Source organism: Cyclopterus lumpus, chromosome 9 (assembly GCF_009769545.1).
Source record: "Cyclopterus lumpus isolate fCycLum1 chromosome 9, fCycLum1.pri, whole genome shotgun sequence".
Classification (NCBI taxonomy): domain Eukaryota; kingdom Metazoa; phylum Chordata; class Actinopteri; order Perciformes; family Cyclopteridae; genus Cyclopterus; species Cyclopterus lumpus.
The window spans coordinates 23,261,524-23,287,694 of NC_046974.1; the positions used below are offsets into that span (position 1 = coordinate 23,261,524).

At 43.0% G+C, this 26,171-nt stretch overlaps 2 protein-coding genes across 11 annotated transcripts in view; one reads left to right on the forward strand and one right to left on the reverse strand.

The window, feature by feature from the left end:
• The window catches only part of sh2b3 (SH2B adaptor protein 3), a 43,450-nt gene extending 38,804 nt beyond the window's left edge, over nt 1–4,646 (forward strand). For both annotated transcript variants that reach the window (XM_034540932.1, XM_034540933.1), the window contains exons 6-8: nt 971–1,185; nt 1,527–1,704; nt 2,278–4,646. In XM_034540932.1, coding sequence (XP_034396823.1) covers nt 971–1,185; nt 1,527–1,704; nt 2,278–2,627 — 743 coding nt within the window. In that variant the 3' untranslated portion in view covers nt 2,628–4,646. The remainder of the gene's footprint in view (nt 1–970; nt 1,186–1,526; nt 1,705–2,277) is intronic.
• Nucleotides 4,647–5,913: 1,267 nt separating this feature from the next.
• Nucleotides 5,914–26,013, reverse strand: atxn2 (ataxin 2). Of its 9 annotated transcripts, none has more exons than XM_034540904.1 (26): nt 25,343–26,013; nt 23,881–23,911; nt 23,482–23,541; nt 22,981–23,052; nt 21,592–21,742; nt 20,693–20,707; nt 18,880–19,004; nt 18,581–18,672; nt 18,148–18,336; nt 16,293–16,465; nt 15,719–15,967; nt 13,890–14,075; nt 13,414–13,578; nt 13,230–13,337; nt 13,068–13,138; nt 12,611–12,960; nt 12,241–12,304; nt 11,970–12,116; nt 11,272–11,289; nt 10,622–10,688; nt 9,900–10,093; nt 9,176–9,302; nt 8,895–9,086; nt 8,297–8,502; nt 7,451–7,628; nt 5,914–6,765 (listed from the first exon to the last, which is right to left on the reverse strand). In XM_034540904.1, the coding sequence occupies exons 1-26, from the start codon at nt 25,456–25,458 to the stop codon at nt 6,737–6,739; spliced, it is 3,375 nt and encodes a 1,124-aa protein (XP_034396795.1). In that variant the 5' UTR covers nt 25,459–26,013; the 3' UTR covers nt 5,914–6,736. The 9 variants fall into 9 exon arrangements, with proteins under 9 accessions (XP_034396795.1, XP_034396794.1, XP_034396799.1 ...); XM_034540903.1 differs by having other exon boundaries at nt 10,616–10,688; nt 25,343–26,012; XM_034540908.1 differs by lacking the exon at nt 11,272–11,289 and having other exon boundaries at nt 25,343–26,012.
• Between the last annotated feature and the right edge of the window lie 158 nt (nt 26,014–26,171).

Consider the following 26,171-nt stretch of genomic DNA (forward strand, 5'->3'; position numbering starts at 1 on the left):
GGCAACTCTTCTTCTACCTCCTTCTGTTTCATGGATTGGAGTTCCATTCATACATTGTCATTTTCATTGAATGTTTATGTAACTCTGTAATGCTGTTCATCTATACATATGACATCTATTGCTTCTGTCCATCCGGGGAGAGGGATCCTCCTCTGTTGCTCTCCTGAAGGTTTCTTCCCTTTTTTCCCTGTCAAAGGTTATTTTTGGGGAGTTTTTCCTGATCCGATGTGAGGTCCTGGGACAGGGATGTCGTATGTGTACAGATTGTAAAGCCTTCTGAGGCAAATTTGTATTTTGTGATATTGGGCTACACAAAATAAACTCAATTGAATTGAATTCTGAATGCAAAAAAAGAAGTCAGATCGTATAGAAGTCTATAAGAAAATGACTCTAGTTCTGATTTATTCCCTCAGTGAACATTGTGAACATGAGTTTATGATCTCAATCTCCAGTTTCCAGTGTTCTTCAATACAGCATGATGTTCACTTAAATAATGGTCCATTTAGAGTCAAACTGCAATAAATCAGGGTAGGCTTTAGGGCGGGATACCTTGTGATTGACAGGTCGCTACCACTAGTAGAGCCGTATGCGTCGCTCAGTTCCGCTCACTGGTGCAAAATACAAGATGGCGACGGCCTTGATCTCGAACTCGAGGCTTCAAAACCAGTCCACTACGTCCACTTCTGACACACGTTCTATGATTATACACTGATTATCACTTTTGCTTTCTCCAAAAATAAACTCAAAATAAAGTAGTTTCTAAAACACTATTAATTTGCAAAGTGCCTGAACGCTCTTCTGTACTTCAACTTTGACCTACAGAAAAGAGCTCAGCAATGAATACACTGTTATCATAACTGGAATCAAAAGCAATATTAATAGGATTCCTTATTACTCTGAACGTATCGATTAGTCCGGCTTCACGATCTGTCGAAATCCTACAGTTTGACTCCTCTGTTGATCCCACCAGGCCCCGTCACGTTCGCCCTGCCCGAGCAGGTCGTCCAGAAAGCCGACCACTTCCTGTTCTCCTACCCCTGGTTCCACGGGCCCATCTCCCGTGTTAAGGCCGCCCACCTGGTTCAGAGCGCCGGGCCGCAGGGACACGGCGTGTTCCTGGTCCGACAGAGTGAGACGCGGAGAGGAGACTACGTCCTCACGTTTAACTACCAGGGAAAAGCAAAGGTACATCTCCTCCCGATGTTCACACCGGACATTTTAGTTCACATCTGGACGTGGTCCACCAAAGGATTTAGGGAACCCAAAAACCCTGTAATGTTCTCATGTTCTCCTGGTTCTGTCAAACTGGTGACGACCTTGTTTCATCAACGGTGGTAGATGAGTAAGTAAGAAGTTAAACGAGTGCTGGAGGAAGGAAGGACAGAAAGAAAGAAAGGAAGGAAGGAAAGAAAGGAAGGAAGGAAATAAAGAAAGAAAGGACAGAAAGAAAGGAAGGAAGGAAGGAAGGCTGGTGCGCGGCTCCTTCCTCACAGCGCTCTCTCTCTCTCTCTCTCTCTCTCTTGCAGCACCTGCGCCTCTCGCTCACAGAGTGGGGTCAGTGCCGTGTGCAGCACCTGCGCTTCCCCTCCGTCATGGACATGCTCAGTCACTTCCGCCTCTTCCCCATCCCGCTGGAGTGCGGGGCCGCCGGCGCCGTCACTCTGTCCAGCTTCGTGGTGGCGGGCTCCTGCCCTCCATCACAGGGTGAGACTCCGCCTCTCATCTCTTTGTCCAGCGACCTCTTGTTCATCCGTGTAGTCGTCACCATCACTTGCAGCGGTTATGGGGACATCACGTTTGCAGAGGTTCACTAATGTTAAAAAAAATGTTCAAATCCAATTTTTTCCTGTTTCTTTTTAACAGAAATGAAAATATATATATAATTCGGATACCAAATGATGTGCTAAGCTTTCTTTGACGTTGGAACTGTTGCTCAAAGGAATTCTCACTTTTTCTATTGAACCTTTTATGACAAACTGTATTGTCACCTTTTCATAACATTTGTTCTGGGTCACAGGATCAATCCGAAAGGAGGCAATAACATTTACGTTATTTAAAAAATGTGTAATAACTTTACATTCACCTTTGTCATCTCTTTCGCGTACGTTTTTGAGATATCGCCGTGTTCTCAGATTTCAAGAATTAATTAAGTTGATGAATGCAGTCTAAATATTTCCAGTGACAGTTATGACATGAGTGCAATCACGTGTTGTTGTGTGATGTCAAGCAGAAATGGCACCAAATCTCATCTCTTTTCTTCTTCTCTGTAAATCTCAGGCCAGCTCTCCGGCGCTCTTCTCGTCCCATTCTCGCTCCACCGGTGGAGTTCGGAGCCCAGCGTGGCTCACTGCAGCCTGGCCCGCAGCTCCAGTCAGCCCCGGTCCTCCTGCCCCACCAGCACCGGCACCGGCACCACATCCAGCTCCGTGTCCCAGCCTGGCAACCGCCGCACGCCCAATCCTCCTCTGTCCGCCTCCGCTCCTCTTCGGCGGAGCGAGTCGATGGGGAGGAGACCCCTCCTGCCCCGCCACCCCATCGCCCACATCCCTCAGCGGGACTCGGACTACGAGCTGGAGCCCGAGCGAGGTCGCAAGCGGGCGATAGACAACCAGTACATGTTGCTCTGACCCGCTGAGGCGAGCACAGCCATCGCCCGCACACACACACACACACACACACATACTCAGGCACACACACACACACACACACATACACAGGCACACACACACACACATACACAGGCACACACACACACACACATACACAGGAACACACACACACATACATACAACACTTTGTTCCGCCCATCCAGCTTCATGCGAGACTCATGAACTTGAGCGAACACACACACACACACACACACACACACACACTCACACATCTGTGCTGGGAGTGTGTTTACCAGTGTCAGACCCTCACAACCTCCACCTTGAGTGTCCACAGTGAATGTATTTTTGCGAGTTTTATAACAAGTGTTGAGTATGATCATTCTTCCTGTTTGTATTGATGTTGAGGGCAAAAGAATATTTTACCAATGTCGCTATTCTTATGAATTCCAAAGAGGTTTGCTTGTTTTCAACTTCTTTGATACTTAACCTGAACTAATAGGAAGGCACTGCCTGCAAGTTGGTTAAATCAAGTGCTCCTTTAAAATATTTAAAAGACATTTACTCATACGGAGTACTTTGTTGTGGAGTAAACTCACACGTATTTATGTAAACACACAAACAGGAAAGCCCTTTTATTTGTAGAGTGTCTACACGCTCTATTAGGTATTCCTCCTCTCGCTCATTATTATATATTTAAGTGCACACCGCTTTCAGTGCACTTTGAAAACAATGTGTATTTCTTTCTATACACAGATTATTTTGTAGAAAAATAAATAAATAGTCAAACAAAAGGATTCAAACTTGGTTCGTCAGTTTGGATCCGTTGCTAAAAAAAGTGATATTTTTCCAACACTTCAAATCTTCACGAAGAACCGCAGGAATTATTCCGGATCCGCTTTTATCGGCGCCATTTTTTTTCTTCTTTTACCCCCAAAACCCCGTGAGAGCTGGTTGCTGTTTGTCTCCTGATGCGTCTGAGATGAGGGAACGTGTAGTCCGTGTATTAATAAAGTGCAGACTGGAATATTACTCGCCCTCCGAACGCGTCACAGGGTCTTGCAGAATTAAGTCCTGCCACAAACGTCAAAGAAAAAAAGCATCGTAATGATTCAAATACATATGATATATTAAAAAAAACAATAATATAATTGATATATTTTTTTACAAGAACAAAGGTTTGCATTGAAATGGATGGACGGATATTGTTGTTACCACATGAATCCTTCACACCTGGTACAAAGTCACCTTTACTGACCTTCACTCGGCATCAGGAGAGAAGAGGAGCGCGACGTGGCAAACCTTGATTCTTGGAGTCGCATCATGTCTCCAACTCAATAAAATGTCATATTTCCCAAAGCATTTTTCTGTACAACCGCAGCCAATAGCAAAGATGAAAGTAATATATATATATTTGTACGCTATCCACCATTTGAATAGAACTTTTCTGTCAGCTCAGGTGTGAATTTTGTTATCGAGAGCTGATGCACATGAAAGGAATAAGATCCCCAAATTAAGCTTTTTTTACCAAAGCAAGCATTTCTTTTCTAATAAAGTAAGCGGTTTCTTCTCATCGGCCAGCGGGTCCATGTGTGTTTTTCACCCTGAGATTTGCCCGTTTCAGTCACGATGTTTCTCGTGAACCGCGTCTCTACCCCGGAGGGAGCGGCCAGTCGTCAAAGGACACGATCGGCCCTTTACTTTGGCCTTTCTGTCCATCTTCTCACTTTGCTTACACACCAACGTCAGCAGCTGATTAAGCTCAACGTAGTCTTTAGACCCGACTCTCCGCCTCTGCCCTCGTTCTCATTGGAGTTTCCTGTATTTTATTCATAAGAAAAATGCCTAAATACAACTTGATTTGCTCATAAACGCAACATTCAGTCCGCTGGGATTATTACTCCTCTTGTTATGCAAGAAGTGCGCTTTATCTTCAATGGTTGTGTCGTTCTCTTAAATGTATCATCATGATCAAGACTGACATCTTTGAAGTGGTTTATGTGGGGAACAAAAACAAAGACATTTATTTTGGCAAAAGTACGGTTGGTCTTCCTGCCTTTTATTGTCGAAACAAATCCCTCATCACTCGTTTCCATTCCGCTCGAGGAAAGCAACGGTGACAATAACCTTTTCTGGACTCTCGGCCCCTTCTCTTTGCTAATCAATATTGTTATTTTTTAGCGAGAATAATAAGTGCCTTTGCCAGAAAGCTGCTGTTACTTTTCCCCTTTTCGAAAGCTCGGGGCGTCTTTGTTTAGTGCAATATCTGAGAGATGCCCACCTTTGTGTGTAATTAAGAAATTAAGAATGAGAACTCAATGTTCACGCCTGCTCGCAGACCGAAGAAAATGATTTCCTAAAGGCCAGAAATCCCAGAAAGAAATGCTATATTAAAAATCAGGGCTGCCACATTTTCCCTAGTGTTTTTGTTATGGCTTTTCATTTTGTGTCATGGTTGCATCAATTCAATGTGTCCGCAATAATCGAGTTAACACTTCCTGAACAAAATCCCCGTGTACCTCAGCATCCGCTCCAGCAACGCCTTCATATGTTTGTTTGAAATGTCCAGTTGATGAATGTAATGTGTTCTCAATACTGTTCATTGTTTTGTTAACTTAGCACTGTAAACATTCCAGTCCAACTCAACGGCCAATGAAAACCACAAGAGCTTTTTAAAAATCTGTCATTTTGTCTGCATCCCTTTGTTATAAGCATCTAAATAATATTAAATATATATCAACTGTATATTTGACTTTTGTAAAATAAACATAACCAAAAAAAAAAAAAAAGGATGCACTCTGAAGTTTCTTTGTCGCCTTTTTCTCCAAAATACATATCTGCTGATGCACAAGACACAGTACGGATAAATGATACAATGGCCACTGCCGAAAAACCCAAACTTTAAAAACAGGATGTTTTATATATATATATATATATATATATATATATATATATATATATATATATATATATATATATATATATATATATATATATATATATATGCTAATTAATTTCCAAAATCAACTGGGACACCGTTTTTTCGCTGTCAGCAGTAACTTGAATTGAAGTAGAATATCAGTAAGTAATGAGCGTTTCTTATTATTTATGAATGTTCTGTGTGTGTGTGTGTCATACGTGATCTATTCTCAAGTCTTCTCTTGGAAAAGACTTCAGACTTTCTGACTAAATACAACATTGTTGCATCTTTGAGTATTTAGGGCAGCAGGATTGATTGAAACATTTCAAATGTTTTATGATGATGAAGGAACAGATGATGTATACGCAATGAAACCACAGTAACCAGTTCAGTTTTTAAAACTTTTTTATTGTTTTTAAATTTTTTTTGCTCATTTTTTAAATTATTTATATTATCTACAAAGTAAAAGTTTTAACTTAAAAGTTACATACGGGTCAGGTGAGAAGTGGGATCTGATCACCTCAGCCATTAGAATTTCATAAATAACGTTTCTCCTGTCCTCTCGGCTGCTAAAACATGTTTATTTCACAGGAAGCTTCTTGTCATGTTTCTTCTTTTTTTTTTTAGTTTGGTTAGAAACCGGTCATGTAGTCTGGAAACAAACACAGCACATAGCAGCAGCAATAAACAGTAAGATTAATACTGTCTAAATGTTGGAAGATTTTTCTTTTTTAGAACAAGGTGTAGACAAAATACGAGTTCCAGTTGAATTCTCCTCTTCACTCACTGATTAGTTTCTCTCCTTCCCTTCTTACTTGGCAAGCTGACTCGAGTTGCAATTTGGGACCCCTGAAAGCGTGTGGGTGGTTTGTGTTGCATTCATCTGTGTGTGTGTGTGTGTGTGTGTGTGTGTGTTGGCAGATGTCTGCATGGGATGGGGGGGGGGTCTGAATATGAGCAGTCTTGCCTGTTAAAACTCTAGCTTGTTAAAACATGTCACTGCATCAACCTGATGAACATTCTCTTATTGCCTAGTCTGGGCGGGAAGAGGAGGGGGCGGGAAGAAAGAGAAAAGCTGATGTGAAGCATGTCTGGTGAGGATGAGGAAGGAGGAGAGGGAGGGCTCTAATTCTCTTCGTCCTGGTCATGAAGGCTCTAGTTGAGAATGCGTGACGCAGAGCGGGTCCCTCAGCTCACTGGAGCCCTCCATCTACAGCTGCTGCTGGTGGTGGGCTTGCACTGCGGAGCCGAGACAAAATGGGGGAAACGCAGAGTTCATGGATTTAGAGATTATCCAGAATTAAAGTTATGGATTAGATCTTGGTGATGTGGATAAAAGACAATTAATACACACACACACACACAGTCTCCCTAGCGATCAGCCCCGCCCCCTTGCAGTCAATGGTGCAGGCAGCATGACAGGGAGCTCTGATCGCGTGCTATTTTAATGAAGTATCAATACACCGTGCAACATTACCTCCGGCTTTCTTTTCTCTGCAGCAGTAGATGTTGCGGGCTGACATTCAAGCTAACCCTAACCCCCCCCAGTGAAGACGTGTAGACATCTTAATGCTGATTGGCCAAGACGCAACACATCAAAGATGTTTTATTGCAAAGATCACAACATCACCTTTTCTCCTTGCACACTCCAATCTCAGAAACGCTGGCTGGCTGGCCAATATGTATTTACTATTAAATGATTATAAAGAAACTGATCAAATCGAACTAAATAATTATAAATAAAAAGATTGCCAGTCCTCAAGTTAAGACCATTTCCGGACCTCCGCCATGGCATCAGAGTTTGTCACATACGTCGACCAAATGGCCACATGGTCGCTCCTCCGTGTAGCCGTGATCCAATTTGCAACATAAACAATCCTGACTCCACCCTGCAGCAGTGCGTCACTTGATAAATTAAACGTACCTTGTGGATGTGCCAGGTAGGAGAAATGTGTGGTGGAGGAAACGGGTATGGGGTTGAGAGCATTCTGGGGCATGGGGGGCTGCGGACCACCTGGAGGACCCTGGGTCGCCATCAACATCATAGTGGGGTGGGTCTGCCCCGGGTGGTGAGACTGCACCATACCAGACTGCATATGGGCCTATGTATGAGAGAAAGGGCGGATGTTTGTGACAATGAAAGAAAAGGGGGACAGAATGTGAGAATGATGGGGAGCACCACACAATTCACAGCTCTGGAGCAGCATGAATGGATACTCTACAGTTATGACCAGGGGACTATTTCTGGGTGTGGAGGATGAAATAAGGCATTTAATTAAAGCATTCCTCTGGCAAACACTATTAGTTTCTGTTCAAACTAACTGAATGTAGAACTAAGCTCAAACTCTGGCGTTCTGCTGATTTATACCATTAGAGAGCGTGACGAAAGCCGTCTTAGGAATTGTGGCTTCAGGTAATGACAGAAATACACCGTCTGAAATGTTCCCTCCCAATAAGTTTAAATGTAATTAAGGAACAGACTAAAATACAATGTGTGGTTTCAGAAGTGCTACCTCTATGAATAATCAGTGCACCTGGAATTCTTTGTGCAGCGTCCCCAGCTATAGCTTTGGGTTGCAGGATACAGTCCGTGAGCTCAGGTGTTACTATTAAGGGTCTCTGTGCAGACACAAAAGCACTGAACCTGGCAACCTCACACAGGACTCTGGGAAGCTGCACAGTCACCCTGTGTGACCTTTTTGAACAGAAATAGTTCTACCATGAAAGACACTTGGCCGACGTTACAGCGGTAAAGCAGCTTGTGACCTACCTGCTGCACGTGCGCCATGTGATTGTGGTTGTAGCCGTGCTGCACCTGCTGCGGGTGGATATAGACAGTCTGCTGGGCAGAGGGGAACGATGCCTGGGGAGACTGGGGATTGGGCCCCGGGGTCATGGAGGGAGGAGTGGGGGCCAAGGCAGAATACATCTGCTGCTGTTGGGGCTGGTTGGCCAGGTGGAGGGCCTGGGCTGCGGCTGTGACACACAAAAACACAGCAATAGAAACACAATACTACAACAAATAATACTAGTGCTCCATTCGAAACCAGGAGTAGGCCAGATTCCTGATCTTTGTGAGGGAACACCAGGCATACATAGGACATGATTCAATGAGTTCATAAATGTTTGGCCGAACACAGCATTGCTGGAAAAGAAATATGAAAGCGGTGGATGAAAAGGAGGCGCTCCTGTGCCCAGAGTTAATAAGGTTGTTGTTGTAGTAACAGATGTAAGGAACTTGTCCAATTGAACCTCCGGGGTGTCCGCGGTGCCTGATGTGTAGTCGGATGACATTGCGAGTTCCAAAAACCATCTGTGGCTCTGCGCAAGCTCATTGGCAGAAGTATAAATTAAGCAGGCAACCTCACCTGCTGCTGCCTGCTGGTGCTGTTGGTGCTGGACTGGACTGGCAGCTGGGTGGTTAGGAGGACCTCCATGTTGTTGTTGTCCAACCTGCTGGCCTTGGCCTGTAGGTGTGGCAGAGGGCTGGGGGTGCTGTGGGTGAGGGTGCAAGGTGGCGTTGGGGTGGGGGTACTGCTGAGGCATTGGCCCTTGAGACACTGAGACATTAGGGATGAAATGTTTTTCAAAAACTGGGAAAAACTAAATTGCCAGCAGGTTTCGGTCCACAAACGGTGCCCTGACTTACCATACATGGTGTGTGTCTGCTCCGGGTACTGTGTAGTTGAGGAAGAGACGAGCGTGGGTTGGCCGTGTGTGGGAGGAGCCATCATCCTGGCACTGCCCTGCATTACCGGACTGAACACATGCTGCGCCTGGGGAACACACGGACAGACAGGAGACCGACGACATCAGCATTAGAGCCTGAGTGTGTGTGTGTGTGTGTGTGTGTGTGTGTGTGTGTGTGTGTGTGTGTGTGTGAAACCAAAGACCAAAGAACATACAGTTCTGTAACTACGGTATTTTGTTTTGTGAAGAAAAAGTTAACTCAACCCTCAAGTATTGTATTGCATCAATAATGTACATATCTAACCTAACTCGGTAGGTTTCTCAGATTTTTTTTCGGATGATTTATTATGTTATAATAAGCACCCTGATGCCCATCTCCTAACCACCTCCGTGTTCCTACACATCACGGTCTGATTGCACACACGGTAACAACATTCAGGTGCAAGAGGCAGGAGCCTGCAGTCGGCTCCACAGAGCAGACATGATGACACGCGGGCCTTTGTGTCGAGCTGCTGGACCGAAAGCATCTGTTGGACAAACGGCTGACGTGTGAACAGCTGCTCCAGATAAAGACTGCCAAGACTAACTGTAATGATTACATGTGGTTCTTAACGGAGGAGCCTCCTGTGCCGAGCACTGCTGAATGAGCCACTTACGGCTGTATTGCTATAATACAATCTTACCTGGGACTGGTAATGGGTCATCTGCTGGACCAGTGGCTGACTGGTGAACTGCTGCGGGCTGCAGGTGAAGTATTGGGCAGAGTAAGCAGGGCTCTGTGCTACAATAGGGGGTCCGGCCGCCGACGCTGGGTGCATCATGGTGGGCGTGCCTGGCGGGTGGTGCTGGTCTGACCTCTGCTGGGGCATGTTGGGAACTGAAGAATCACGTAAAAAGATCCCATCAACATCCCTTGATTCACAACTAAACCGGATCATGGAGGAGTCCAAAAAGGTACTGTATGATTTGTATGACACCATTTACAAAACTGGCCTGCATATAAGACAACTTGCTATCCTTTTCCCAACCCCTCTTTCGATTAAAAGAAAGAAAGAAAGAAAAGAGCTTTCTGAAGAAGTAGTAGCACTTGGTCAGAAGAGTCGTGATGAGACCGTTTACAGAGCTTATTTCTATAGCCTTTCCTCACATTCATGTGGCTCATCCAAGTTAAGTGCAACTATATTGTCATCATTTCGAACATCAGAATCAAATACTTCTTGTATTGGTGCATTATTGCCAGATTTCTTTCTTTCTTTCTTCTGCCTGGGTGGTATGAAGCCACCATATAGACTGGCTTGTGTCCGACTGTTGCTGTGAATGTCTTTACTGTGCATGCATGCTCAAGAGAGAGTGAGGGTGAGAGAGGTTGGAGGAGAATGAGAGAGAAGGCTATTCTCACCTTTACCTGGTCTGTAGGGTTTAGACTGGCTGACTGTCATATGAGGCATCTGAACCTGGTACATAGCTGGAGACTGGCGTGAGGAGGGGAACGACGACGGCAGATGGGGAAAAAACAAAAACATGTTTATACTCAATCTTCTTAAAACACTTAAGCAACATTTCTACAAGAATAAAAAACAGCCCTTGACTAAAAACGAGTGCATTTTTGGTTCTCTGTGGGACTACTTTTACTTCCCGTCTGTGGGGCTGGACACCATCTATTCAGCTTTTAGCATGAGTAGCCAACCCCTCATTGAATACATACAAAAAAATATATTAAAAACCCTTGTGCACACGTGAGATTGTGGGAATTATCTCTTACCTGGGGCCACATGCATTTTCTATGCCCGTCTATTCATTGGGCAGAAACACTGCTTGTCACCTTCCATTCCTTAACTCTTTAGCGTTATACACCATGCATTTATATTACAAACAGTACTGCAGCAGAAAAACAAAGAGCCAGTCGAAGTTAAAAGTTAGAAGTCCATCTGCGATGACAGTGCAATAAGAAGTTGGCAAACCAACATCTGATGGCATTTATTCAACAAGCAAGAAAAACATCCCAGTACTGATTGGGATTAACAAAAACAAAAGGATTGAAAAAAATTCACAAACCTTCCATATTATGCTTTTCTAATGGAGCGAGAGAGGAGGGGGGGGGAGAAAAGGAAAAATAACCACTCTTTAGTTGTTTACCAAGGTATTTTATCGTCAACATGTGTCTGATGTTGAATCACCAAGTTTTTCTTAAAGCAACACAGGAAAGAATATGCAATGGCTTTCATTAAAAATATGCTAAAAGCCTATAATGGAGTGCTTTGAGAGTTTTTAAACAGCCATGTGGTAAACATAGTCCATATATGTCCTCCTTTCTTTAAACATTTATCAGATAGCTATCCCAAATATGACCCCAAACATGTTTTCAGAATTCAGCAAAAATAATTCACACAAGTGTCTAGAAGATGACAGGGGAAAGAAAAGCAAAGAAGTGATGACGACGGGTGCACATGTTCTGTATACAAAAAGGTGCACAAAGAAAACTAAATAACCACAAATGAGGGCGTGCAGCCTATCAAAATGGAAAAAAGGAAAGATGTATTATGGCATGCATTGAAAATTAGTCAAAGACAGAAAAAGGAGAGGAAAACACCAATGAGAACAGGAGACGTCAGGAGACGTCACGGAGATGGTTTGTTTTAATGAGCTTTGCATGTCAGTGATTCAATGAGATACTCGGGGTGATCTGCACTGGAAAGAAACTAAAAGGCAGTCGTCTTCATACTCAAATGTCGTCATGCAGGTGTGTGTCTCACCTGCACTCCAGGGCTGACTGGTGTGAGGGGATACATCTGGGGGAAGCAGACCGTCTGGCCGTAGACGGTTTGAGGCTGCTGGACCACGATGGAGGGGCTGGGCTGGCCCTGAGGCCGGGGAGGCGTCGGGGTGTTCGCTGGTTTGGGCTGATCAAGGAGCATATTAATAGAGAGAGAAAAAGAAAATGAGTCAAAGAACAATGAGTCAAACAACAATCTCAAATAGTGGTAACTGAATTGGGTTGTCTGGCGGCGACAGCATACTGCTTACCTGCGTATTGAACCTGGGTTTGAACTCGTTGGCATTTGGGTTCAAGGTTGATTTCCTCACTTGACTGCAGGAGGAGAACAAATAGAGAAGACGATTACATTTAAAATATCCGTCGGAAAAATATAGTTATAATTATACTTTCCTTGAAAGATACCGGATTTTCCTAAAACAGTTGGGAAACATTACTCAAATAGATGTAAATAGTGCATTTGTTTGGAACTATTTTCAGCAGTGAACAGCAGGATGTGCATGTTGAGAAAAAGACACTGCCTTCATTCACGGTGAAGAAGGAACCGGTCAAACAGTGCAACTGTGGGACACATTGATGTGTTATTGTTTTAAATGGACGCTCAGTCTCAACCGTACTCACTCTTGTACTGCCTCCTTTTTCTCCTCCTTCTCTTCATGCTTGGGTCCACTGAATGAGGACGTCGCTGTTGTCTGAACTCCCTGTGATGTCACATCGAGTCCCGCCCTCTTTTGGTCAGGGGCTGACAGGGACAGTGCAGCAGGGCTGCCGGGCTTACTGGCGTTCGCGGCGGATGGAGCAGAGGCCCCAACGGGGGCGCCAGCAGCGATCCCTACACCACCGTCCTCAGTGCCCTCCCGCCCCACCTTGGACGCTTTGTCCAGGGGAAGTTCTTTCGGCTTGTCTGTTGGATCTCTAGGAGGCTTGGTCATCTGGTCAAAAGCAGGGTCTGGGTTTGAACTAGACTGCAACTGGAGAAGGGAAGATGAAAACAAGAGTTTGGCTGAGGCACATCCACATTTTTGTGCAGCCTTTACAAAAAACAAGGTTTATTATGTCAGATTTTCAGCACACTTACCCTAAAATCAACACTAAATTTCTTTAAATTATCTATTTGTTTTCTGTGATCTGGTGCCATAGAGGGGGGTCCTGTAAGGTGTGGAGAGATATATACATGATTGATGGTTTCGGTGATTACCAAATGGATTCTGCAAATACTGCAACCTAGTGTATACTGTACCTTTACAGACTGTTCTGGTAATACTGGGTGAGCTGTCCAAGGGCTTGATGTTTTCCTTGTTTGCAGTGGGGGATGTCTGTCTTGTCTCATGGACACGACACTCTTTAGCTGCAACAGAAGAATAGTCTGTTGTTTCCTGAACCAACACTGTAATCTCTCACACACACACACACACTAACCCTACCATCTCCTGAAGCGGCAACCATGTTGGAGGCGGGGCTAGCAGCAGTAGGAGAGGAAGCTGATGTTGCTGCAGCAACCGTTTCCACAGGAGCTGTTCCAGTCTGGGGTGCTGGGAGGGAAGAGGCTCCGCCCATGCTATTTTGTCGGGGGGAGCGAGGTCTGTGCGCTGAGGGGGGAAGAATTCATTACATTTTATTGATCACATAATGCCATGAACTATCTGGCTGCTGCAGACCACAAACTAGAGTAGAGAAAGGGTTAGTTTTTCCACCTATGGTAGCACTCATCATACTATTAAAAAGAAAAAGGTGCTTTTTTTTTTATATCATGGAAGGCAGAACAAGTTGTTCAAAACACACCACCCAGAGGTGCTATTAAAATATTATTTCTTATCTCCTTTGCAAATGTGTTCCTTAATAAAGTTCATGCAGTTAGAAAAAAATCAAAAGAAAAAAAAAGGAAAGAAAACTAATTTACCTCCACTAACCACAGAGGACCATGTTCCTCCAGAGGAACTGCTCCTGGTTGGTGGAGTCACTGGAACCTCTCCAGGGGCATTGTGGGAAATCAAATCTACTCCTGATGGGCCTCCAGTGGTCCGGCAGGGTGGCACTCTGTGAGCACGAGGCGTCCGCTGGGACTTTGGAGACATCCTGGGTGGGCCTGTAGATAAAGAAAGACAGATGAAGTAACAGACTACTGCACACACAGACCGTGGATGTGAGGTAAACACGCTGATCAGCCCATGTCTCCTACAATCCTGCAGTGAAGGTTACTCTTTGAAACTCATCTCACAAAAAGATAAAAAATATATATATATTTTTTTTTAAACACCTCTGCACTGATTAAATCTCAAAATGTTTTAAATGTCGCATCACACAGTAATGGTATTTGGTGACATGCGTGTTAGTGGAGAAACGGCAGATGATCCTGTAAAAGTGATCAAACAACACCACACTCTTCAAACCGCAACCAAGTGAAGTGACAGAAGAGAAATGGAGAAATAGAGGATAGGAGGAGAGGTGAAAACCCATATGTAAAGAATTCACTGTTTAGCAGACAGTTACAAAACTGTGCTTCTCACAGGTGAAAGCCAGGTGCAAAAAAACATGCTTTGGCTAAACATTAGTCAAAAATGTTGCCTCTTCAGTGTAAACACATTTGGAAAGTATAAACAGCATCCATAAGATAAGATAACATGTTTTAGCTAAGTACTCCAGCTCAGAGGATTTAACACACGTGTGTTACATATTTAAAAAGGGTTTGCTTAGTTTTAACAGTTTGAGAGTGAACATGGCAGGATTCGTAACTCTGTTGAACAGTGCCCCCAATTTCTGAACAAAAAGAGCAGCCTCATGGAAGATGGAGGCGATTGTAGAACCAAAACCCACCTTTTCATGTTTTAGAATACATTAGACTTAATTAAAGAGTAACCAAGTACTCTGTTTTTGCTGTTCTCCAGGATGTTCTAACCCTGCCGCACTAATGTGAGGCTTTCACTACAGGTACCACACCTGCAAAGTGTCTTCAGAGATGCAACACTTGCAATGTTTTAAGCAGAAGAGTTGAAAAAAATCTATGATTGGAAGCCATGTATATATTTTTTTTTTTTAGCGAATATTCCTACAATACATCAAATATGGGTGTGAATAATTACCATCAAAGTTGGTAATTTACCCTTATTTGCATTGATATTATTAAAAATCCAATGTGCTGGAGTACAGAGCACACAACAGAAAATATCACTGTTAAGCCGATTAACTTTTTAAACGTTTTACGCAACATATCCTCTTTTAATAAAAGGTGCCAATTCAAACCTTTGGTTGCATCTTTCCCATTCGTCATTCATAACTTCACTTTTTTTATTGCACCAATAAAGCTTTCTGAAATGCCTCTGGTTATTATAATTTTAGTCAAATTTGTTTTTAATAATGAAACAGTCCCAACATTTCTAATTAGCTAAACTATTTTGCTGGTGCCTTGGTGTTTTACCTCTTGCTTGACCGAAAGCACAGCACACATTGTTGTGCAACCACATGCCGAAACTGCCTGACACAATATCCCACTGCAAGGAAATTGAAAAATCTGACCCCAAATCAGCTTGAAGAAGCAACTTCCCCCATTTGTTTTGTTCCACATAAACCTGGGCAAATTTATTTCTGAAAGTAGTTTTCTTATTTAACTTTGATGACGCTTCTAACATCTTTCAATCTGATTATGATGGAATATCACTTCCATATTGAATTCAATCCATCCACCTTCAACTCATGCCTTTGCCCAGGTCTACTCCACACTGATGTGGGTACCTTCTGAAGACATGCGTTTGGGCAGAGTGGAGGCTGGCGACGTGGGCCCATGGTGGGAAAAGGAGGATGAGGAGGAGGGATAGGAGGGGTGGGATGAATGAGAGGGAGGCCTGGAAGGTCGAGAGGGGGGTCTGGAGGGTGGCCGGGTGGGCGTGGTCGCCCGAGGAGGCAGGGAGGAGGGGCCAGACTGGTAACGAGAAGGGGGGCGGGAGGAAGGAGACGGACAGGGTGAGGGCCAATGGGATGAACCTAAAAGAGGGAAGGACAAATGATCAAGGATGACAAAAAGCAGATAACATCCAGTTAAAGTGGGGAAACAAAAGGTATAGCAGGAATTTCAAGAAGGGAGGGGGGGTGTTTTAAAATAAATAAATAATAGAAAGTATGGCAAGGCAGAAATAAAATAGCTACATATTAAGTATAGTTTGATAAATAAACAAATAAAATATGAACATCCCAGAGACGCTAAACCCGAAAGTAAAAGGAAATAAAAATCTGTGTCGCTGCACCTCTGCACGCATCTTGTATGTAGGGAAGTGAACCTATAAGGTTGTGTGTGATATACAAATCATACCTCCGTTAACCACCCTCTGGTCGGCACCGGAGCTGGGACTGTAGTCGTGAGGTCCTGGTCGAGGAGTTTGGGGTCCAGCCGAGCCCTGAGCCAGACGAGGTGAATTCTGACGTCCCGGACCCCAGGACATCGCCTCCCTGTTCCTCTGACCTGGAGGAATGTACTTGTTCTCTCTATACACACACACACACACACACACACGGTTCAGTTAAATATATCCAAGACAATAGTCAAGATAAAGGGAATTCACTGTACACTCTATTACTCTACACTAAGTGCTTCTCATCAGCCAAAATGAGCATGTTTTCTTTAATTAACAAGGAAGTATTTGTTCTGAGAGCAGGTGCTGCTTAGTGAATTCACTAGAACTACTTTGTCTCCCTTTAAGGCTTGAATGCTTCTCAAGCCTAAGCTTTTCTACTGCAGACCCACCCTATCCGCAAGCATTATGAACATATATTATGTACTTGAGCGCTCATCCGTGCATTTAAATGGTGAGAGCTCAAAGTCCTTCAATTCTGATATGCAGTGTATGATATGCTAGTACAAAGAACATCTAAATAAGTATAGTGCAGGCCTTGCTGGTAAATATTTTCTTCTCTATGTAAAGTTTGTAAAATACCAAGCATGTATATTCAAACCGACCTACAGGTGAAGTTGCGGCATGGATATTTAATACAAATATTAAACAAGTAGAAACTAAGTCCCAGTGTTTTCTATTAATAACCTAGACTGTGGCAGCCCGCTAAAGCATTTACTATGTAAACTATTTGCTTTGTAAGGATATAGTGGAGTAATATCTAGTATAGTCAAAAGTAAAAGTAAAGACATTATGCAGAATGGCCCATTTACAATATTATATTAAAAAGTTAAATGGTAAGGTTTAAATATAATAATTATACTATATAGCAGCGGTCCCCAACCCCCGTGCCGGTACGGTTGGTACCGGGTCGCACAGAACGAGAGAATGGAGAAAAAAAAGAAGAAGTTTTTATCAAAGTCGTAAAAATGTTTTATTTTGAAAAAGGACCGGATACATCCGTCTGTGCATCTGAGCTTCTCACGAGGTCACGTATTACGTCACACATCTCAAGAGGTCACGTATTACGTATAAGTACCCTCTTGAGAAAAGCTAGCGAGCTAATGCAAACCCACAAGCGAGAGAAAATGAGTAAAAAAAAAAACGGCTTTGGAGAGCTTCTTTGTGAAGCGGGTTTTCTGCAATGACAGCGACAAAAACTAAGTTACGGAGCAGACTGGACATAACAAACACACTTTAGGTGTCGTTGTCTCCCATCACCCCGAGATGGCACCGGCTCGTTGCAGATAAACAAGCTCAGGGCTCCCACTAATTCTCACTTTATGCTGGTTGTATCATATTTATTACATCATATTTATCGTCCACACTGTGAAGGCCGGTCCGTGAAAATATTGTCTGACACAAAAACGGTCCGTGGCTCAAAAAAGGTTGGGGACCGATGCTATATAGTACTGGAGTGACCTAGATATACTCAGTTACACTCCACCACTGCTAAAACAAGAGCACAAAATGACCACGGATCGCCCTAGCATGTCCGAGGTCCACCCACTATAGTCTCACAAGATCTTGTAGGAAAAACTGAAGTCACATTCCGTCACTGTGAATGTTCCAGTGTTGTGTTGTGCAGCTTCCTTTTTTTAAAAGGAGCTGGGATTGCAGTACAAACTAAGAGCCAAATACAAACAATGAGATTTAATGAAGTTGGATAGGCACATGCAAGCTATTGACACAATCTACAAGTACATAAGTACAAGGACTACACTGACCAATACAACATTCATGTGTTGGCCCTATGTTTGTGTGTCCTGGTCTCACCTGCTAAGTGTATGAGTCTCCCTCTCGCCACGCACGACAGCAGTATATTTCTCCTCCTCGGAGCGTTCATCGTTCTCCAGGGCCACACGAGCCTTATATGTGGCACTGGCCTCAATCTCCTCTGCCAGCTGGGCAGCACGTGCTTCTCTCTTGAGGAACTCCTCCGAGTTGTCTCGCTCCAGGGGCACCCTGGGAAACAAGCGGAGGTCAGACTAGAGCAACAAGGTGACGAGTGTCTCGGGAAGACCCGATATAAATGTTTTTCCTTTTGTTGCGTGAGGTCACACCAGTTCAAAAGCATTAATTAATTAGAGATATAAAAAATATCTTCAGTAAACACATAATATAGATTTAAAGTCGATATGCTGTATTAGCGGTAGTACATGTACTGCAGTACTTTACCTGAAACGTGCATGAACATAGAGAAGCTTACGTATATGTGGACAGGCTGCTGTCATATGTAGACAAGACTCCATACTTCTCCTCGTTGTACTTGAACATGTCATTGGGGTCCCAGCCATTTGACTGATATGAAGGGAGGAGCAGAGAGAGAATTTGACACAAGGGCCATTAACAGATTATCAATGCTGTGGATCAGATGACACAACCCATGTTTACCCCTTTACCATCAAATACAAAATCCTCAACTCACAAACCCCACCCTGTGAAGGCCTGTATGGATTCTGTGTCCTCAAGTGCAGCATCAATCCGTTTGTTGTCTTGTTTTCTTACCACGTCCGTATCCAGAGACTCGAGGCTGTCAGAGTTGTGGGTCTCTCCTCCGTCCCAGGGCTCGAGATCCTTCTCTTTGTGCTCACCATTGATCTTACCGCTCACTGCTGCATCTGTGAAGTTGTCTGCGGCACAGACAAAGAGCACATGCTTATGTACGGCACGCACAGCAACTCATGGTGGTATGTAGTCCCATGGATGCACTCTCGTGCCTCAGGAGCCACAAGCTTTAGCAAATGTCTATATGAGAGGTAGTTGTGGTTCACCAGGCACTCACAACCAGACAAAGGTCCGAATAGATTGGGAAAAAAATTTAATCCTTTCAAAAGAATATTGGAGCATTTCCTTGAGCCGGCCTTGGTAAAGCCAACAAGGAGAACATGTTCCGACACCGGGTGCAAGAATATGAGAACAGCCTTGTGAAGAAAAGCAAAAGGGCAAAACCCAAGTACTATCTTAGCCTGTAACAAAATGACACAGGGTGTCATAATATTATAATACACTGTAATTGTATTAATATTATTATTAAGATAATATTCTCAACTGGTAGACTTTCATCCAAAATTAAATGTAGGTATCAGTATTTACAATGTTTCCCTCCACCCACACTTTATTTATTACGCACTACTATAGCAATACCTTGAAAGACCATAATAACATGGTAGAAAGGTCTGGGGCTTATATTTGTCCACACTTTCAGGGCCATTCACTGAAATCAAGTCACAGAACCCTTTGGTTGGCACACCATCACCAGGGACAGGCATGCTCAAAGAAAAAAAACAATTATATTTGAAAGGAAATCGAATCTCATGTCGGCCCAGGTCTGCTCTCACTCTCAGAACTGGCACCAATGGACTGCATGCATTAAGCATATCAGCCACGTGGAGTTAGCATAGCCTAGCCATCCCAACACCTCTTATAATACAAAGTGCATTTAAGCAATTCCGGCACAGAGCTTGTTTTGGAAATACTAGATTGGCACCATGCAGAAAGTCGGGCTATCAGGCCAGAAATATATTAGTAGAGGTGGTTGGTATGCTGTGTGTGTGTATGTGTATGTGTATGTGTATGTGTATGTATATATATATATATATTCAGTCAAACGAGGGTATTGTACATAAAATAAGGAACATTAACAAATCAAATGTGGGCATAGTGAGTGGTAAGCAAACATGTATTTAGATCGCAGTCAATTATTTCAAAGCAAATTAGTGTGCTCGTGCTCAATGTGAGTTTTCAATCTGTTGCTTTCGATGGAATCATACTCATAATGCTTTTTATTTCCTTTCCAAGCAGAACCCGGTGTCTAGGAAAATAACAATGCTCATATTTAAGACATTTCTGGCTGGCTATGTACATGCTCCAATTGAGCTTGGGCCGTAACCACAAAATGAATTAGTTAAAATAATATATATTAAATTAAACTTTAAATGTCAGCTTAATACCAAAACTACCGTTAGAAATATTAGTTTACTACGTTGGCTTTAGCCAATTTTCTTTTCTGCTGACCTCTAAAGTAAAAGCTCAACTGAGCTGTGTATGACAGAGCACGTGGCAAATTCCTTCCACCAAAAGCAACATCCAGTCAAAAGATAACAAAAGAGTGAAAAGATGGCGCAAGTCTGACTTGGATCAAACATTTGATTCGTATTCTTAGGTTATGTGAAAGTATTGACCCCCCCAAATTCTATCATCAAATTGGATTTGAAGCGGCAACAACAGGTAACAAAAGATCAGACCCCAGCCTAGGAGATTCACAAATGAGTTTTAAGTGCATACAGGTGTGCAAGAGGAGAAAACAGCCATATATTACCTGTGTCAGAGGAGACTAGACCATTGGAGAGGAGAGAGACAGATGACAGCGTCAGAAGATGGACTTACAGATAAAATCACTGACTGGTGAACAAACCCAACAGTCAATCTTGTTTTTGTACAACTTTAGTGTCGTTTTTATGGATTTATTCAAGCTACATGCCCCTATTTCTGCGATTAAGTTGATGAACAAAAAAAAATCACATGTACCATGAAAACAAAAATGGCATTTCTAGTTGCAGAAATAAAACACACTTAAGTTCCCCCACTTGTTGACTTAAGAACACAGAATAGGTAGCATTAGCAATGGTGCTTTAGATGTTTTACTTTTCCAGTCTGGGTTTAATTTTCCAGTCAGTCCACAATCTTTCAATTTAACAACTATTTTATTTTACAAGTCGCATCAGGGCATTTCTTCAAAGCACGTCGCGAGACTCACACTTTCACCCATTTACTTTTCAGAAAAAATAAGACTCAAGTCCATTATCATTCAAAGAAGAATTGTATGGCTCAAGATCAAGAAGATGAAGACGACTTGTTCAGCCTTCATTGAGTGTCCTTGCGGCGGCTGGGCAAACTTCAGACCAATCAATAGATCACATTAGTCTTTAATGACTGGCCACTCAGAGCAGATACACAGGATTTAACTCGCAGCAAAGCCTCTGTGACATCAAGGTGGTGAATAGACTGAAACGGATGAAAACGTTGTGCCTATGCACTGATGACAATTACTCCGCCCTGCATTTATTTTTCTGAACGTGCAATGAAAAGAAATTGTCAAACTTGCCTATTTACATTGTGTGTGCTTCATGGGTTTTCAGTATGTGCACGACTAGGTGTACATAAAGCCTGCAATGGTGTATCTAGATCATATTTGTCAACACAAAAAGCCCTTAGTACCTTTCCTGGCGAAATTCAGGTCCACATCTTTGAAGGTCACCACTACAACATCTGAGGCCTTGAATATGATGCTCTCCACAATATCCTCTTTCCTGGGAGCTATGCTCGGCTCTGGGCTCTTTCTGTGGGCTGCATCCAACACCAGGTCACACTAAGGGGGAAAGTTATGATTAAAGGGGGATCTGCAATACAGAGGCCATGCAGTGTTTCTTCCCAATCCCGTTACACAGTAGCTGGACTGACAGAAAATGAATTGGCAATCATTTTAATAATTCATTAACTTCTCAAGTAAACGTATTGAGCAAAAATTCCAAACCTTCTCTGGTTCCAGCTTCTCAGAGGATTTCCCTCTACATTATAGCCTTGTGATTTAAATATCCTTAAACTTCTTCATGAATATTAATTAAATATCTAATTTTTAACTGTTGTTCAAGCAGTTTGAAAAAGGAAGAGGTCACCTTGGGCTGAGGAAAATTGGGGCAGCCTTTTCCCCATACTTTGACATTTTATACACTAAACGATGAACCAATTAATACTAAACAAAAGAATGAAAAGGTGATAGATTAAAGGACAATAATCCTGATGGGCACAATCGGAGAAGAAAAAAAAGGACCAAGTTAATTAAATCACTTGGTGTGTTTAATTGGAACGAAACCCTTCAATCTTGGCCCAGATGGAAGAGCCTGTGACCTAACATTTCCCCAAAACAACAAGTTTTACAACAACTAGTACACTATAGAAGAACATTTAAAACACAAGCCCTGCTATCAAACAATACACTGTTGACTAAGAGACTGTATACAGAGGGGTGGTGAATATTTCAGAATGTTTGGATTGCACACACTGTGGTAATAAAAAACAAATGTGATCATTTGTTTTGGACTCAAAACAAAAGGAGTGTGTTTGACTGCGAGAAACATAATCGAGTATATTTTGGAGTGTCCTGCCAGCATTATTCCCCTTTCAGTCACAACCTTATAAGAGGTGGGAGGTATAAAAGCCGGGTGTGAAAACAAGGGATAACGCATGTGTTATTAACATCCCATCAAGAACTTACAGCCAAGGGAACTGGACAGAAAGTTCTACCACTGCTCCGGTTAAGCTGTTCATTTGCGCAAAATTTAACTTCCCCCATAAGGCAAACATTGGAGAATATTTCAACCTAAAAGAGAAAATGAAGGGCCACATACCTCTCCTCCTTAAAAGGAAAGATGGAAAGGACAATCCTTGCCTCCGCCACCTCAGGGGTGAAGCAGTTATTGAGTGCTGGCTAGGCACTAACTTCCGAGCATAGTAATCCTTAAATCAATAGTGCTGCAACTAACGAAATCACACATCTAGCTCCATATTAGCACCTAGAAAGAACACTGTACTATGTGTTATCCTTACCTCTGGACCGTATGTCTTAAATACTCCTTCATAGACCGCTCCATTTTTCACTTTCAGCTCACACTTGGTCCCCTATAAATAAACAGGGATATCGTTATTCATTGTCTGCTATCTTCATGCAATTAAAAGTGCCAATGTCAATTTAAATTAAAAAAACAAGTTCAGAAACCCATCTGCTGTGAAAAAGACAAATGATTGATCAATCTCTGCTTTGTTTGTGCAACCAGCTGCCTTGACAGATCACACAGGCTTTGCTTATAGCAGCGTAGGCATTTTGTAAGAAACGGCATGTGGAGGAAAACTGCAGTACATACTGCTGTTACAAATTAATTTACAGTAAGCATAATTTACATGTTTTATTCAAACAAGTTTATTTCTAACTTATTTTTATATTATTATGTCAGAATATGTCTTGTATGCCATCATTATATTATATGAGTAGGGCTGACTAGACATATCTGAAACATAAACTAAAAAAAAAAAGAAACACAGTAAACATACCACCACTGAAGTCAAGACATGGACCATCCTCATATTTGCGTATACACCATTGAAAATGACCTAAAGAAAAGAAAACAGTCAAATGCTGACGTTCCCCATTTGCAAAGAAATAAGTGCTAGCTAAATAGGCTCTCATGTGTATGTGACAGCTATTGGACATTTCTACCATTAACAATTCATAACAATAAAAACGTTTAAACTATATTACATGCCTTACAAACATGGCATTGTATTCAAATGACTGCACAGAATGCATAACAATAAGGGGGGGATTTCATAAAAGTATCCTTTTTTAAAATAAATGACAGCTATCAGGTTTACTCAACTTCTAATGACACAATCCCTACGTTGCATTAAAGCTATTTTCAGATGACTTAGGAGAATTAACCGGTTACTTACTGCTGCAGGGCCTTTACCACTGTGTCTTCCCCTAGAAAGGAAGAACAAAATGTTTGACATGTTAAAAAGGCGGAATCCCAAGAAACATCAACACAACTTAACCAATCGAATATACATTGATGCCCGTATGTCTTCTGTATTATATTAATAGAAATATAATTGAATCTACATTGAACATTTTTTTTTTTTATCATCACATAGCATAGCAATGTATAATTTGAAATTTGCTGGTTGCAATGATGGTTAACGGGCTGTCAGCCAAACACTACACTACTGGAGTAGCCTACTTTTTTTTTCTCGAAGCATGTCCTAAAATGCACCGTGTTCAGCAGCTGGCACATGGCCAGGCATTCACACTTAATTCGATGTGGGCAACGGCCACTCTCCCAGCATCACATCTGCCTTGGCTAGAGGAGTAATGTGGTCGCTTGTAGACACTCGGTTCCTCGGTATTAAAATGAAACCAATCCACGTGATGTCGAAATTAAAAAGGTTTGGTTTCGCGTGTCCAACTGGCCCGATGGCGTTTTACTCCATCTTCGCCCGGCCTAATGGACGAACCTACGCAATGAATGGGACGTACTGTGCTGGTGACCGGTGAATAGAGAGCCAGACCAAACGAACACCGCCGAAATGCACGATACGCATGCAGACGGTGCGCGTTCGCTGTCTATTAGGACGACATGAACCGAAATGTCATGCTTCAAGGACATCATTGCAGGGGCAACAACGTCAAGGTTGAAAGCCCGTCGGTCTATAATTCCCCCTTCTCCTCCTCCTTCTCTTCCTCCGCCCCATTCTTTCGTGCGCCCACACGTTTATATCAATTTCTCGACAAACCCGTTGCAGCAATGTTGCGGTAACGTACCAACTCAGATGACTGTGGAATGAAAACAAACACACACACACACACAGCAGGGTTTTTCGCCATAGTCCCTGGATTTGCCCGGTTAGCTAACGCTAACCGCGGTGAAACTGAACGAGGCAAGTGCACTGAATTACAAGCATGGGCTGTCAAACGGCTAATTAACGCTGTTAGCCGAAGCGGCTCCAAGCCGATAGTAAACCGATATCAGCAACTTGGCGAGCAGCATCGGCGCAACGCGCGTGCGGGGAGAAATGAGTGTTGCCCACTAAAAAATGCATAAATACATGACCAGACGATACGTTTTGTTCAGCCTGCAAGCGGAGGTAACATATCAAAATTGCAACACGATTGGGGCGAGCAGCGGACAGGCCTCACTAGCTCAACTGCATAGCAGTGCGCGAGGCGACCAGCACATCACGAGGCCCCGCACACAACGTTCACGGGTGCGTCCTACTTTTCGGACCCTTAACAGGAATGTCATCTCTCAAAACTGCCCCCGGTCGGAAGTGAACGTGTGCGGGTGTTGAAAGAGTCGCGTGAGCACCGGCTGCTAAGTTTTTATTTCGTTAAATTAGCGTTTTAATTTTCACAGACCTGCCCAGATTCTGTCGTCCCCCACCGCTTCCTCCGGCACCGGAGGCGGTGGCGGCGGCACCAGCGGTGTTGCCACCGCCGGGCTTGCTGCGATTTCCACCGGCCTTCATTGACATGGCGATCCCATAAAACACAGCGTCTTAAAACGACCGGCTTCCCAGCGCAATTTATAGACGATGTAACGCTGTCTAGCTACCAGCGTAACGTCAACGGTAGGTCTGTCTAGCTACCAGGTTAACGTGCCTTTGGAGGGTGATGCTATGCTAGGAAAGCTAGCTTGCTAACAGTTGCTATCTAAATTAGCAATCTCTACAATTCCTATTAAAACCGAAACAAATAGTATTTTAAAAAGACAACGAGCGCCAATTACTCTTCCAAAATAAACAGGGGTGCTACACCTCTGGTCAATACGTTGTGTAATCCTAACCAAAAAAATCGTTTATCTCAAAACTAGGTTTACAGCTATCTCAGGTTCTTTCCGTTGCTAACAGTGAAAAGACCAAAACGGTCTGAAAGGGGACAAAAAACAGCGGAGGGATATATGAAAGGCGTAGCGGCTCATAACGAATAACGACCACCAAATATTTCCACACTGCGTTCTTTGACAACCATTGATCTGCTAAAAAAAGACAAATGTGGTGATATTTAATCTATATCACCAAATAAACGTATGGATACTCGTTTGTTTCGCAAAATGATACATACAACATGGCACTATTTTCAGGAAGTCCCTGAATCATCGACGGCTGTTTTGTGGCATCCACGTGAGCCGGCGAAGAAACTACATACACAGGCGCTCACGCGTAGGAGCCATAGAAACGCACTATTT

Excerpts from the sequence above, each read along its gene's own strand:
- atxn2 (XM_034540903.1), bottom strand. The coding sequence starts at position 25,458 with ATGTCAATGAAGGCCGGTGGAAATCGCAGCAAGCCCGGCGGTGGCAAC. Across the intron at positions 13,579-13,889 it reads GTCCTCTGTGGTTAGTGGAG|CGCACAGACCTCGCTCCCCC; the intron begins GTAAATTAGTTT and ends TTCCCCCCTCAG. Across the intron at positions 10,094-10,615 it reads ACCCTACAGACCAGGTAAAG|TTCCCAACATGCCCCAGCAG; the intron begins GTGAGAATAGCC and ends GTGATTCTTCAG.